Genomic DNA, 16,407 nt, shown 5'->3' with positions numbered 1-16,407 from the left:
AAAGGTTTCATAAGCTGTTCTTTGCAGTAATGCCAATTAACTATTTTTTGTTCCCCAAAAGAACATTTTAGTCAAAAATATCAATTTCTTTCTTAACTCTATATAGTCTGTACAACCTTATACCACTAAAAATAATATTTGTGTACCAGAAAGACTCTGTGGATGTTAAAGATTGTTTATGAAACCACGTTGTCTGACAAATAATTTTTTTAGGTGAACGTGCATCTAATAAACACTATTTTTATGCACTACAAAAAGTACTTTTTACTACTTCACTTTAAAAGATGCTGGGTTATTTTCAAGACAAACTTATAAGTGTATTACATTTTGAGACCCCATTTTTTCAATACACTATTTTCTAAAGTGCACTGCAGTACTACTATAGTATACACACTATAAAAATACTGGGCTATTTTCAACCCAGCATTGGGTCAAAAATGGACAAACCCAGCACGTTGGGTTATAGTTTAACATTTGCTGGGTTGTTTCAACCCAAAATGCTGGGTTTGTTGGGTCAAATATGAACATTTTAGGGTTTATTTAACCCAACAGCTGAGCCTGACCCAATTTTCAACCCAGTGTTGGGTCACAAAGGGACAAACCCAGCACGTTGGGTTATAATTTAACATTTGCTGGGTTGTTTCAACCCAAAATGCTGGGTTGTTTGTTGGGTCAAATATAAACATTTTGGAGTTAATCTAACCCAACAGCTGAGCCCAACCCAATTTTCAACCCAGTGTTGGGTCATAAAGGGACGAATTAAACCTGATGGGTTGTAATTTAACCTATGCTGGGTTGTTTTAATCGAAAATGCTGGGATGTTTAAACCCATTGTTGGGTCAAATGTAAACATTTTCTGGGTTAATATAACACAGCAGCTGGGGTTATCCCTTTGTGACTAATGCTGGGTTGAAAATAAGTCTACATTTAATTACATTTGTAATGTATAACTTTTACATGTTTATTTAGCACAAATAATAACAATTTACTACAATTATACTTGCTGGTATTTAAGCAGCCTATATTTTAGTACATTCAAGTGTACTTTTATTCCTTTCATTTGTAAGAGTTGCCAAAAACAATAGGTTACACATTCTAATGGTTTCCATTATAAATACCATTATAAACCATCAGCTGCTTACCATTAAAACCATAACAAAATTCCTTGTTTTGTGCCTTATTCCAGTGGGCTTTAATGTTTTGTTTTTGTTTTTTGACATAGTTTCCATTAAAGCCAATACAAATCCCATAATAACTATTTAACAAATCAAATCTATTAGAATTTTTGGGTGCTGATTTATTTTCAGCAGGGTATAATTTGCTGTAGAAGTCTTAATTTTATTTAACCGGAGGATATTGTGAGGTAGGGTCTCTTTAAAGTTGGTCCAGCCCCTCCATCCCTCTCGTGTTGTTAGTTTCTTCAGTCTGATTCAGATCAGCGCTCGTCCGCAGTCACTCCGATTGAAGTGTGCTTTCTGTTTTACTAACGATGAGATTGTTGTGACATCTGCTGGATAAAATGTTGCGCACATTCATCTTAATAAAGAAGACGCGGTGATAAGGACATAATGGAGTTATGTTATGTGTCGTCGAGGCTGTTGTGATGTTATTGTGAGGAGAGACTATGAGCTCTTCAGGATGGGTGCGAACAATGGCAAACCGTATGAAAGTGAAGGTATGTGATATTTAAGACATGGACAAACGTAAATGTTATGTAAACGATGTGCAGTGCTGCTTTGAGCTTTTCATGTTATGCATACTTATTTTGGGACTTAGGTTTGAAGAAACTAATGCATAAACAAAAAAAGCATTAAAAGTGCTGTACGTAATTCACATCACTTTAGCACGCACTATACAGAAATGCCTTTCCACATGAAAAATACAGTATACTTTAGTATTTATTGTGTTTTTGAACTTTACCATAGTAAAGCATGTAGTAGCCTATTTAAGATAAAACAGTTTGTCAATTCACTATATGGTTGGCTTTAGATACTACTAGAATATACATTTATACTACAGAATACAAAGTGTAGAGATTAATAGGCTACTTCTGTATACTACAAATTACTATAGTAGTGCATACTACATAGTACACTACAGTTTAATAATTCACTTTAGTTAATACTACAGAACACTAATGTATACGTTATGAAAGTGTAGAGATTAATATACTTCTGTATACTACAAATTACTATAGTAATGCATACTACCTAGTTCACTAAAGTTTATTTATTCACTATAATGTAGTTAATTCTTGCAGAATACTGAAGTATATATTATCAAAGTGTAGAGATTAATATACTTCTGTATACTACAAATACTATAGTAATGAATACTACATAGTACACTAAAGTTTAATAATTCACTATAGTTAATGCTACAGAATACTGAAGTATACATTATGAAAGTGTAGAGATTAAAATACTTATGTATACTACAAATTACTATTGTAATGCATACTACATAGTTCACTACAGTTTAATAATTCACTATAGTTAATACTTCAGAATACTAAAGTATACAGTACAATATAAGAGTGTAGAGATTGATATACTTATGTATAGTACAAATTAATATAGTAATGCATACTACCTAGTTCACTAAAGTTTAGTTATTCACTATAATGTAGTTAATTCTTTCAGAATACTCAAGTATACATTATCAAAGTGTAGAAATAATTTTCTGTATACTACTACAAATGACTATTGTAATGCATACTACATAGATCACTACAGTTTATTAATTCACTATAGTTAATATTTTAGAATACTAAAGTATACAGTACAATATCAGAGTGTAGAGATTTATATACTTCTGTATACAATGAATTACTATAGTGATGCATGCTACATAGTTCACTACAGTTTAATACTTCACTGTAGTTATTAATACAGAATACTGAAGTATACTTTATTAAAGAGTAGAGATTGATGTACTTCTTTATATTACAAATTATTATAGTAATGCATACTACATAGTTCATCACATTTTAATAATTCACTATAGTTAATACTATAGAATACTGAAGTATACATCATCAAAGTATAGAGATTGTTATACTTCTGTATACTACAAATTACTATAGTAATGCATACTACATAGTTCACAACAATTTAATAATTCACTATAGTTAATAGTACAGAATACTGTAGTATAAATTAACAAAGTGTAGTACTGTAATGTACTACAGTATTCTACGAATGAATGCAGTTTACTAAATACTAAAGTATAATACAGTATTGTGGTTCTTAATGTATTGCATACTATGTTTTTCTTTTGTTTACACTAATTATAAAAGTTAAAGTTCAAAATACACGATAGTGACTAAAAGGTGTTAGGTTTAAACCCTGCAACGGATGATCCTAGATAATCCCAATTGTGCCCGTGAGCGAGACAATATACTCAGGATTTGTCAAGTGAACTGCCACTCTATAAATTTACTTTTAATTTCTCTTTAAAATCACTTTAAATTAAAGTGTCAGCTAAATTACATGATTAAAATAATAAATGATTTATAATAACATAATAATTCATTCAGCTGTTTGTTTGAATATATGAGTTTGTGCACACATTTAAATACAGAACTGACCCGTTTATAAACATCCTTTTAATGGTGTATTCACAGTACAGTCGTAACATCTGTCTGCTTTGCTCCAAAATCCAGATCCAGTGGTAAACCAGTCAAGTGGAAACTGAAATTATGTGTTGTGTTTAGTTTAATGACAGTAGGTTTGGAGCTTTTCACAGTCAGGTGTCTCTTATATAAGACCTGGATTGTGTGGACCTACTGAGAACAGCTTTTTTGCCGTCTCTTTCATTTTAATTGACCATTTTATTGTCACTTGTGTGGTTATCCAACAACTTGGCATCTTTTTTTAAAGAGTGTGAAGCATACAGAAATATGGTAGAAAGTAAGAATCTGTGTGGTCCACCATGATCTAAGCAGGTGCAAATATTTTGGAAAAACAAAAGTTTCTGCAGTAAACTATATTATTTTAGTTTTTCTTTATTATATTATATTGGTTAGTTATGGTCCTCAAATTTGTTTTGGCCAAGTAACTTTATAAAAGTGCTGATATTTAGTATAACATTACTGGGTTATGTTTCGTTGTTTGTATTGCTACCCATTTAGTATAGCATTCTTGCGTGTGTGTTACTGCGAGAATTTATTCCACCTATTTAGGTAACTCAAAGATAGGCCCATATCATAAAGTCAGAAGGGAGTTCAATACACAAATGTGCAAAGATATTTGTACTACAACATTATCTACCTTCAAAGCAGCCCAGCTGCTGTCATAACAGAAAGTAAAGAAAACAAAACCACTGTGAAATTAAACCCAATTTTCTCCAAATACAACCTCGGATGAAGTCTTGAAGCATATAGTAATACAAACAAACATGTTTTTTGTATTTTATAAAATATTTTTCAACTTAAATGTTTTAATAAAACCAGAACAAAAGCATATGTAGTCTCTCACTGGAAAAAATACCAAAAAATCTGACTGTAAAAAGGTCAACCCAGTTACTTAGTTTTGGTAAACCATTCTCTGCAAGCATGTGAAAAAATAGGTTATTGAAATTTGGCTCCCCTTGTGATGTCAGAAGGGGATAATACTGTCCCTTTATCTGCACTATTCAACCACACCACTGCTATTTAGTGCAGAGATCAGCTCATTTGCATTTAAAAGGACACACAAAAACTGCACATTTTTGCTCACACATACAAAGTGGCAATTTTAACATGCTATAATAAATTATCTATATGTTATAATTATCTATATTATCTATATCTATATATAGTTTTGAGCTAAAACGTCACATATGTACTCTGGAGACACCAAAGATTTATTTGACATCTTAAAAAGTCTTGTGAAAAGTCCCCTTTAAATAATTGCAATTAAAAGTAACAGCACTGTCTGTGATTTATGAAACTGTATTTGTACAATTGTATACATTGTTTAAAAGGCCAAACACTGGCTATACTTAACTGAGAGAATAAATACAGTATTTGGACACTTGTACATTACAAATGCATGAAATTCATGCCAGTTATGGTCCTGCCTTCTTGTCATAGTTTTTTGCTCTTTGTGGCAGGATCATGACAGTCCCACATGTTTTGTGTGGTAGCACATGTCCTTTGTTTGTGCTGTGTGCTTCCCTGTCTCGTCTTCTGACCCCGCCCCCCTCGTCTTCTTGTTAAAGGAGCTTTTCACCCGTAGAAACATTAATCTTTATTGAAAGTCATATTTGTAGTCAAAATGTAACATACATTTCGAATTTGGTGCCTATTTGACCAAGAAAAGGGGTGTTTGTAGTATCACTCCCTCAACAAAGATATTGGACTTCCTGCTTTCAAAGATGCAAAATGATGATTTTTACATCATTGAAAGAAGGAAGTACAACACTGAAATCTGTATTTCTCCTGTCTCAGCGGCAACTGAGGAAATGATGCATGACCATTCAAAAACATGTCTGGGGTTCTAACTATACAAAGATTAATGCAAATGGGTGAAGTGTCCCTTTAATTATCCTATTATTGTTTCATTCATATCACCTGTACCCTCATCATTTACTCCCCTATTTAGTGCCCCTGCAGCTTGATGTCCTGTACTTCCCCTGACTGTTTCGAACTAAGATTTAAAGCTTCGAGAGTGTTGAAAAGAGCACCATCTGTTGGTTAATAAAACACATAACAGTTGCTTATGTCGAACAAATCAACCAGCTGAATTCAGATGAATTTTAATGTTATGTGTAAAGCTTAGACAACATGTGTGTGAATGGTCAATATAATAAATACTTTTACACATTCAAGTGTGGCAATAAGTTCCTGTATGAGTTAATATTCATACGATTTGATACTGTATTGTACAGAATAATGTTCACACACACACATAACGCACAAGTATATGTACATACAATACTATATATAGAGTATTATGTCACAAAAATATGAATAAGGCAAAGAACTCATAAAAAACATCTGGGGTTGAACGTTCTGACATGCAATGTGAAGCGCGCACGTGACAGAGCAAAAAGTGAAGCTTCGTTTGTCATTGTCTGTGAATGACTATATACAAGTGCATATGTGGAAATGTCCTACCAATTTAGTCTCCATCTGGAATATTGTATTTGAAATTTCATCAAGAGTTCCTCTATGACTTATGGATAAGGGTCAGTGGATCAAAAGCAGGACTGGGCAACATAAGTGATGGGCCATTTATGAAAAGTTGAAGGAAATCTCTTTTTGACTGCTATTTCTATGATGGGAAATGTCTGTGTTAGGGATAGGACAGCACCAATAGATTAATGTTTCTAATTTATTTTGTAGAGGACTTTCGTTCCCAGTTTAGGGAGTGGAACCTTTTGAAAACAAAGTCCATATTCGATTTTTAAAACGTAATTCACGCAGGTGAGAGTTTATTCAATGTTGAACAAAAGCAAAATCTGAGAGCAAAGTAAGAACATTTATTTCAAGTCACATTCATCTTAACTTATTCACCAATGGTAATAAGTAAAGATGTAAAGATGGATGGTGGTTTGCAGTAACTAAGAGGCTGTTTACACTTGGCATTAAGATGCGTTTTCGTCGATTGGATCACAAGTGGACGACGTTAATGCCAGGTGTAAATGGTGTTCAAAATGTTTTGAGCTCGTCCACTTTCGATCACTTTCAACCACATCCAGAGGTAGTCGAAACCACTTTCGATCGGATCGCTTTGGAGTTGCGGACCAAATGTGGTTGAATGTGTTCGAACAGCCACACGCGACCACCTTCTCTCCGCCCATTTATGTAATCTGAGGTATAAACACACGTTTTACGTCTTTTTTTGACTTCTGGCGTGAACATACGGTGAACAGCGCTATTTTTAGCCTTTCATTCATAAAACTACTGCGAGTGTTCTCCGTAGTTTCGTTTTGAAAGCGTGAAAGTTACGCGATCCTATTTCATCAATTGCGCTGAAAATTCAGAGAAAGCTCTTACATACACACGTACAAAACTCTGTGCAGCATGTTTACTTGCTAAACAAGCAGCGGACTCCAACATAATATTAGTTTGCGTCCATATAAACTCATAATTACTCCCGCTCGCGTTTGAATGACAGCAGAGACTCGCCCACCGTCTCACGGACCGTCCCCTCACAGTATTCAGGACAGAAGCGGTCAAAAGTGGACAAAAGAGATGGATTTAAATACCAGGTGTAAACGTAATGTGTCTCTCTCGTCCACTTGTGATCCGATCGATGAAAACACATCTTAATACCAAGTGTAAAGACCCCTAATGGACTAAAAGGTAATTCATTCTCAATGAGATTTGCTGTTTACCTGTGACATAAGCAAAAAGACATGCGGTAAAGTTGTGACAACTAGAGTTTTAAATCCCCAGCTTTTTTGTATACCTTTTTTTGTTTTGGTATATTGCATGGCTGGGCAGGGAAGGTGTACGGCATGTAAGAAGTGGGGGCTCGTCCGGGATTACTTAGTTTGCATCCTGTGGTGTAGTATTATTGTTTTGTTACGTCATGTGGTGCAGGGCAGGGAATGCTTACGGCGTGTAACAACGACAAACATATCAACAAAAACATTAGTGAGGGGATTACATGTTAATGTTCCTTTAATTTAGCTTTTTATATGATTTTCCCATAAAGTGATGTAATAAAAAATGTTGTGTATAACCAAGTTAGAAATTTTGATATATGCTTTAATAATTATTGATGATACTTATGATAATGATAATTTATTATTAAATGGATCATTTTGGGCCTAAATACTGACTGGTCAACGCAACCTGACATCCACTTTGATAAAATCGCAGTGTGAAAAAAGTGTGAACAGTGCACAATGCTCATGTCATCTAAAACTCAACTCCCAGTAAAAAAAAACACTCCGCATTTGGTTGCCATACATCATTATTATGTATTAGGTAAAGAAATGTAGCTATAATAAAGCATAAAATCAGATCTCTTGCCAGACATTTATGGTTGTAGCTCTTAATTCTGAATAAGTACACTGCTGTGTATTTTTTGGGGAAGATGTTAAACAGTTTCATCATCCAATTTGATTAAGTTGAAGACTTTAAGCTCCGCAAAACCTTTGCCCAGCAACATAATAATAACAGCATTCATATTTGGTAGCAATTCAAAGCATGCAAAGCACATGGGGTCCGCTTGCACGTTAAATAACTTTCTGCGGGCTACAATAGCCACTGGAGCAGATGTTCTGGATCAGTGATGTCACCACAACATGTTGTCAGGGTGGTAATAATGTGGGTCACGTTATTTTGCTACAGTAAACGAGAGAGCGTTCATTTTACATGGGAACTTATTTTACATGGTTCATTTAACTTGGAAATCGAACACACAACCTTTGCCCAGTTAACACTATACCAATTGAGCTACAGAAACATTATATCATCAGATAGCTTGTTTGAAACATCTTTTCAAAACAGCTCTCCCACGGCATCAAGGCGGACACGTGTTTTTCCAGCAATTTACTGGATACATGCCGCATGGAAGGGCATGTTTTTGTGTGTCTATTCTTCGTACAAAATCCAGTTCATGAGAAGATGTACTTATTTGCAGAAAGTTCAATGTATGTGAAATGAAAAACTCACTTTCACATAGCCACTTGAGTTTATTACCTGCCAGAAGATGAGCGCACATACTCATTTCCTTTGTGTAACTAAGGCCTTTTTTAGAAAAACTTGGCTTAGTTTCATAATTTCGCATGAAATGTATAAAGAGATAAAAAGCCATTTACAGATTTTTAAATAAAAGGTCATGCTGACGTATAATGGAATAATGGAAACACAAGTCATGGTTTAAAGTATATAGAGGTCAATATCTATGTAAATATTGTCTTAAATAAATCTGCAGTTAAAAATAGAAAGAAAAACTTTTCTTTTTCTTAGTTTAGTTAAGCAGACATCTTTTTCCATAGCTTGACATTTAACGTTTGAATTGAAACCATTCCTCACAGGCAAGCGTGCCGCACAAGCCCTGAAAAGTGAAGCCAAAACGTCTCGTTCGCCCCCCAGTGACTGGTCCTAGTATAGGTCATAAATGCCGCCTCCCCCATATTATTCAATGGGACTTGAGACCAACTAAACAATTTAATTACACTTTAGCTTTTTTTAGTTGGTTTCTGTCATTTACTATAGTTTGTATCACGCTGATGTAAATTCAAGTGTTTGTTTTTAAAATAAGTTTGTTTTTAGTTATTAAATGCTATAAAAATGGTGGTTGTGACGTCATGATTGACAGCTGTGATATGCGAATTCTGTGAGGGAGGGGCCTTAATTTCGCGGCTTTACTTTCTGCTCACTACTGCGCAGGACTGGTCCCGAAATCGCTACTGCGCAGACTCAAGACCCAAGATGTCAGCACCGTATCGAGACACTGCCGGCTTCGCTTTTCACCAATGAAAGAGAGCGAACGGGCGTCGTCCATCTTTTTTTACAGTCTATGTTCACAGGGTAGAAATGAACTAAGCTTTTAAGCCGGCATGCTTGACTTGATTTTTCCATGTGAGAGATGTCCTCAGGGCAACATATTTTGTTGACCCAAGGACGACATTTTTATAAATGAACCCTAAACCCACCCCAAACCCTAACCAAACCCTAAAATCAGAGGGAAGTGATAAGTAAAAAACAATGGTCTAGAGAAGCAGATAATCCTGGTTGTAAGCTTAAACTTGAAACAAGCTAAACTTATTTCTGAAATCTGATTGGTTGATTAAAATGTTGTCAACATTATGTTGCCCTCAGGAGATCAACCACTTGGCAAAATTAGGAAAGCCTGCCGGGATACCGTACACTCCAATGATGTCATTGGAACCAGTACCCTTTTAAAAGGTCCTGATATGTACCATTTAGCTACAGATATACATTTGGTACTTGTATGTACCTTTAAGGTACTTATATGCACCCTTTAGGTACAAAGTTGTACTTTTTGTAAGTGTACCTCTCCAGTGACGGTCTTTTTTTGAGAGTTTATTATAGATTTTGGATTCTGGTTCTTAGGATGGCATGGATGTGTTCATTTTCCCTGACATTTTAACCATTTTAACCAGTAAACCATTCTTGGTGCAGATCCAAAACCATGATGATTGGCCAACCTGACCACCAAAGTTTTGCTAGGGCACATCATGGCAGTTTTGGTCTACTATAAACCAGCCTGGGTCAACCTGGTCTTTTGTGCTATAAAGGGTTTGTCACTGAAAAAGAGGAAATATAATCTTACGTGTGTTGGTGATTTCAATTCTGTTTTCATTTATGTCTGGATTACTTGATCTCTGTTCCAGGCTGTGAATGACCGCACTTTTATTACAACACCAATCCAAGATTCAGCTCCGTATTCTGTTCCAAACCAATATGCACGTGTTGAACTTATTCACCCTCTTAAGAAACGATTAGCAGAAGAAAATTTAAGAAACAAGCTGTCATAAATGGTGTCCACTGTCCACTCTTACTTGCACAGTGGCCAAATATGTCTGAACGAATCATAAATACGTCTGTCACAAAGGATCATAACATAACTGTAAACTCCGCCAGCCATGGAGAATCAAAGTCAGTTCTTCCATATATTATTCCAAATGCGGATATTGTCTTTTTCACTTGGCAAGACATTGTAAACCGAAGGGTTTCGCGGTGCATTCCCGACGAGTACTGACTAATGAGTTCCCCTCAAAATCTTTAATCACGGAAACCTCAAACCTCACTTTGAATTAGGAACAAGAGAAGTTTTCCTGCTTTCAGTAATGGTTCAGTTAGTGAATGAACGATGGGAACAAAATGTCAGATTGCACTTTTATTGCATCTGTTATAATATTGACTTACAGTGGGAACTGCTGCACCCCACCCAACTGTGAAACTGCACACCAACATTCTCACAGATGAGATTTAGGGTCACTTGCATTCAGTCAAAAGAGATCTTGACCAGAGTTAAGGGGACTAACAGAACCATCTTAAATATATTTTTCAGTAGCATTATACCGTTATAGCCTAATGAATTTTAGTAGCACTGCATTTCCAAATTGAAATTGCAAGGTAAAAATACAGCCAACGGAAACTTGCTATTAATTCTTGAAATACATGCCTGCATCTCCTTCGATTAAATGTAATAGCCAATGTGGTGACTGCGATATATAAAATTACCAACATCCATCACTATGATTTTTTTAAATAACTTATCGTGAGAGAAAAAAAAATGATGTTATAGTTTCGTAAGATTAGTTTTTTGTCGAAAGTTTAAAGCTGCTCTTCTTAAGAAACTTACTTCAATTAATAACACCTAAAATATTAAAGAGCACCAATTATCCAATTCACGATTTTACATTTATTTGGTGTGTAAGTGTGTATGAAGACATGTTAATGATATGCAAAAGTCCACAGTAATGGAGACCAGGCATGGTTTCCTGCAGAATATTTGTTAGTTAAGGTGGTAGGGTTGGGCGGGTGGGTGTGGCCGGGGGGCGTGACAATCAAAGTGGCGGGGCGTGTGCGTCATGATGAAAATATTTTTATTTAAATCACTCAAATAAAACTTAATTTTGAAGAAACTATGACAGAAAATGAACACATACTAGATTATTAATTAATTAAATGTTTTTAACAGATACCTCTAACGAAAATAGTTGCGTGATGAAGTGAAACTAAAAGGTTAATAAACACAAACTGAAGCAGATTTGTAGAACGTCTAGTTATCCTCCAGACAGTGACGGACCACGTCTTTCTCTCATTTGGCCGTGTGGCCTGTGTGGCGCGTGTGCCCGTTCGTGGTGTGAAGCGCGTCCGTGCTATTGTCCAAGATGCAATTGATGGCCTTTTGTGCAGCAATTTTTTTTTTTGACAACCTAGTTAAGGCGGTAGGGTTTCTGAGCTTAGGCGGGCCGCCCAAACTGCAAAGTGCTGTGGGAAACCCTGCCAGGCTAATATTAATAACTTTTCAGTATACAAGCAAGTTTGTCCAATAAGCAGTGGTATAGCATGACAAAATGCCCAATGCTGATCTTGAATAACTCATTGTAATTGTATTTGAATAAAGAAAGACAGTTAGCTCTCCTTGAATGTCCTCTCTTGTAATGTTGGTAACACCGAAGCAAATTGAAATCATTGAAGCAAATTGGTTGGTTCAGCAAGTCTGTTTTAGCAAATCGGTTAGTTCAGATGATTGATATTGATTAACTGTTTCAAAATTCTATTTGCCAGTTCATTTAAGTGGTCACTTTAATACAGCTGCATGTTTTTGATTTAGTTTTACTACTTGTAGTGTACATTTCAGTTTACATTTGATGCAGTCAGACCTATTTTGTTTCAAACCCATATGACTTTTTTTCTTTGCACACAAAAGGAGAACGTTTAAAGAATGTCACAGTGACTTATTTTCATGCCGTTACAATGAATGGGGACTGAAGCTTTAAAAAGGATGCAAATGCGCCATGAAAGTACCGTAAATGTGATACTGCCTTTGCAGTCATAGCCGATTTGAGCTAATCCAGCTTTATGATATATATAATGCCTACGCAGTCTCATAAAATTATGTACCTATAGTCACACGAATTTCCACGAATTCACACAAATTGTTTTTTTGTGATTTTATGTGTTTAGTTTATGTGTCATTGTCACGTATTGTTTACTCAACTGCTTTTTTCTATTTTCAAACCATTTTCACTTCGGTTAAGGGTTAGATTTGGTGTTTGCATTAGGATGACATTTTAACTATTGGTTTATACTATTTTTTCTGAATTTTTCTGATTAAACCATTGTCGCCTGGCATAAGGGTTAGAGTTGGGTTTAGGAAAGGATGTCATTGTATGTAAATCTAACCCTAGCAAAAATGGTAAGAAAACAGTTGAGTAACCAATACGTGACAATGACACATAAACAAAAATTTGTGATACGATCACGGAAAAACGCGGAAATTCGTGACAGTATCACAAAAAAGAATCAAAAAATTACGTGACTATAGGTACGTTATTTCGTGAGACTGGCCTGATAATGACAGAATTTTCATTTTGGGTGAACATTTCTTACTTATAAGCAGCTTATTGTTTGGCAAGCTGCAGTTTTGCATTTGCTTTCTTAACACTGATCTTGACACATTAAAAAACAGGAAAAACACAGTCTCTGTATAACAAGTGTGTATACATAAGTGTGCCTACACAAAAGGTTGTTTACTTCTTTCCTGTTTTCCCAGGAAAAGGCAGTTCCAGTATCTCCTCCGACGTGAGCTCCAGCACTGATCACACACCCACCAAAGCTCAGAAAAATGTGACTACCAGTGAAGGTAAAGCATATGGTACTCATTATGAGTCATAATGCCTGCTCTCTCTCTCTCTCTCTCTCTCTCTCTCTCTCTCTCTCTTTCTCTTTTTCTCCTACTGTCTCTCTCTCTTTATGAAATGCTCTACATTTTGGACAACTTATATGCTCCTAGGATAACCTGGAAATTGAAAACAACCTCAACATTCCCATTAAAAGTACCCCATGGGCCATTTGTCTTATGAGTAATCCCCAGGGCAGGTTAATATCTGGATATTAGCTGCAAGACTTCAGCATGTGTGGCTGTTTTTCTTAGATGCTCTCCTGAAATTAGAAAAACATCATCGTTTTAACTCCATGGTGGGGTGGATGAGGCCTATTGCAAACCTGTGTTGTACTATATTAGCAGCTGATATTACAGATATTGGCATATTCATTACAGATTTTTATGTAGTCTTACATTCTGCACAATTACTGGACACTTATCAGAGCATTTTAGAGTTGTTTTGTAAAATGATAGATGCAGGCATTTTAGTTTTCCTTCCTTTTCCTTTCCAAATTCCGCTTTTGCATGCATATGATACACCAGTCCTTCCCATTCACTTAAATGGCGAATTGTTTCGTTTTGTTTATAGTTTTCTGTTTTTTTTTACCATTGTCGCTTGGGTTTAGGGTTAGAACTAGAGGTCTACACGGGTCCAAAAATTCCTACCCGAACCCGATCAGACCCGTAAATGTGCTACACTGAACCGACCCGGACCCGTCTGTTGTTTTGAAAGCTGGACCCGGACCCAACCCGGACCCGTCTATTATTTAAAAGCTGGACCCGGATTCGATGAAGACCTGTCTATTATTTAAAAGCTTGACCCGAACCCGTCCGAGAAGACACAAACCCGACCGGCAAATATTCTTAGCTAAATGTTATTAATAAGTCAATAAACAAGTAGCGAAAATTAAACTTTTTGTCTTACCCATAGAAGTTAGTCTTCTCCCTCCTTGTACCTGTCTGTGTGATGCACAATCCTTATTTCCAAGAAAGTACATCCATGTTATTCCTCTCTTGACGATTGAAATGTTTAATGCTTATTCCAGCTTTTAAAGTCCACTTTACAGTCATGGTTAATGCAGTTTTACATCGGGTCAACTTGCTTATGTTTGCCCATTTGGATTATAATAACGATTGCTTGTTCAGTGCCACCATAGCTGCTTTCGTTAGCTTTGCTTCTTTGCTATCATCTCTGTGCTCTTTGAGTCGCAAAAAGTTTAGATATAACAGCAAGACGGTCAATTTATAATATTATTATAAAAATGAGAGAAGTCAGTGCAAAATGCGCTGTACGGCGGAATAGGTCCCGCCTTCTAAATAAAAGAGCCAATTGTCAAAGGTAAAGTCATTGCGTCTCACTGCAGAAGCTCCTGACTGGTAGCCAGAGACACATTAAAAGAGCACATGCGCGTTAGCTGTTTGGTTGGAGCAACCAAATATAAACTTTTTAACGCAATTTTAGCGTCATAGAAAAAATGTATGCGACAGTTCATCTAAGTTTTTGTTGCTGATTTTGAAATATTTTATTTAAATGTGAGTGTGTGTTCTCCGAGTCCGATTGACCTCGGGTATTACCCACAAGGTTAAACAGACCCGGGACCCGAAGTAATAGATTGAGACCCGACCCGGACCCGGCTGATCATTTAAAATATAGACCCGAACCCGTACGGGTCCCGGGTCTTCGGGTCTCGGGTCTTCCATGTAGACCTCTTGTTAGAACAACCTTTTGTTATTTAAAAATGACATCCTAACCCAAACCCCATCTCTAACCCCAACTCCAAGCGACCATGGCTTAAATATAGACAAAAACATAGAGAAACCTCTATATTAAATAACCTGTTTAAACAAATCTGAAATCTAACCCTAAACCCAAGCGAAAATGGTTCAAAAAACAGAATACAAATGAGAAAACAATAAATAAAACGACACGAAACGAATCGCCATGTAAGTGAATGGGAAGGGCTGGCGTATCATATGCACGCAAAAGCGGAATTTGGCGTATATATTGCACGATAATCACACTGCGTGTCATTTGTACGCATCTTGTGAGAATGAGTTGGAAAAAAATGTCAAAAAATGATCCCTAGTTGGAGCAGTACCCTTTAAAAATGTCCCAATATTTACCAGTTAGGTACAAGAATGCATACAATTTGTACCAATATGTAACTTTAATGTACAAATTCGCACTCTTTAGGTACAAGGATGTACTTTTAGAAAGGGTACCGCCCCATTGACAGCTAGGGGCCATTTCTTGACCATTTTGTCAAAAAGTATCTAAGTGTAAACGGTCACACTTTTATAGCTGGCTTAAAACACATAACAGCAATGCAAGATTACACACAATTTTTGTATAAATGGACCACGTATTAAAAATTACTTATTTGTATTATACAACAGTTGATCCTCGTCTTTGAATCTCACTCGGATTATATTTCTTTAACACACAGTTCAGATGTCCCGTGTCAGAATGACTTCCAGTTCCTTTTTCCGCAACGATTCATTTTAAGATGTTTATCAGAGTTTTGTACACAAATAAAATGCTTATGCAACATATAAAGCCGACTGTTTTCAATTTAACAGCCAGGATCTGGTCGGGAACTACCACAGCATTTTGGAAATTAGTTTTCTAGCTTGGCACTGTTTTTTACACTATTGTACACACCCAACTTATTCTTCATGCTAAGGACATTCAGGTCCAACTCCAGTTTTTACCCAAAATAGCTCATCTGGTGTGCATGAATGTGTGTGTGTCAAAAAGAGTAAGTGGGGTGCTAATAGAGCGATTATAGTCGTGCTCTGTTGTAGTATTTAGTTTTTTTGGCACAGACAGATAGGACACGGCGTAGAAAACACATTTCACTAAGCGACGCCCAGCATTAATGAGGGCAGGATAGTTTGTGTAAAGCAGCCAATTGTTCCTGTGGTTCTGTCAGGCTAGTGCAAAAACATCATTGAAATAAAATGAGGTTCAGTTCTATATTAAAGGCTATGATTAGGTGCTTAAGCTATGCGAAAAACATGAAAACTCTGGCCCACTAAACTATCAAGAAATATTGTGATCGCATAAAAAAGTTGAAATGTTAAATAAATGCCACTTGTACAG

At 36.0% G+C, this 16,407-nt stretch overlaps 1 protein-coding gene across 1 annotated transcript in view; it reads left to right on the top strand.

The window, feature by feature from the left end:
• Positions 1 to 1,433: 1,433 nt before the first annotated feature.
• LOC135785397 (F-box/LRR-repeat protein 7) overlaps positions 1,434 to 16,407 on the top strand; it is a 36,915-nt gene continuing 21,941 nt past the window's right edge. The window contains exons 1-2 of the mRNA XM_065294800.2: positions 1,434 to 1,675; positions 13,194 to 13,283. Coding sequence (XP_065150872.2) covers positions 1,582 to 1,675; positions 13,194 to 13,283 — 184 coding nt within the window. The 5' untranslated portion in view covers positions 1,434 to 1,581. The remainder of the gene's footprint in view (positions 1,676 to 13,193; positions 13,284 to 16,407) is intronic.

This window comes from Paramisgurnus dabryanus, chromosome 22 (genome assembly GCF_030506205.2).
Source record: "Paramisgurnus dabryanus chromosome 22, PD_genome_1.1, whole genome shotgun sequence".
In the NCBI taxonomy this organism is placed as follows: domain Eukaryota; kingdom Metazoa; phylum Chordata; class Actinopteri; order Cypriniformes; family Cobitidae; genus Paramisgurnus; species Paramisgurnus dabryanus.
The sequence above is the reverse complement of the archived record's forward strand: the minus strand, read 5'-3'. Positions and strand labels throughout refer to the sequence as shown.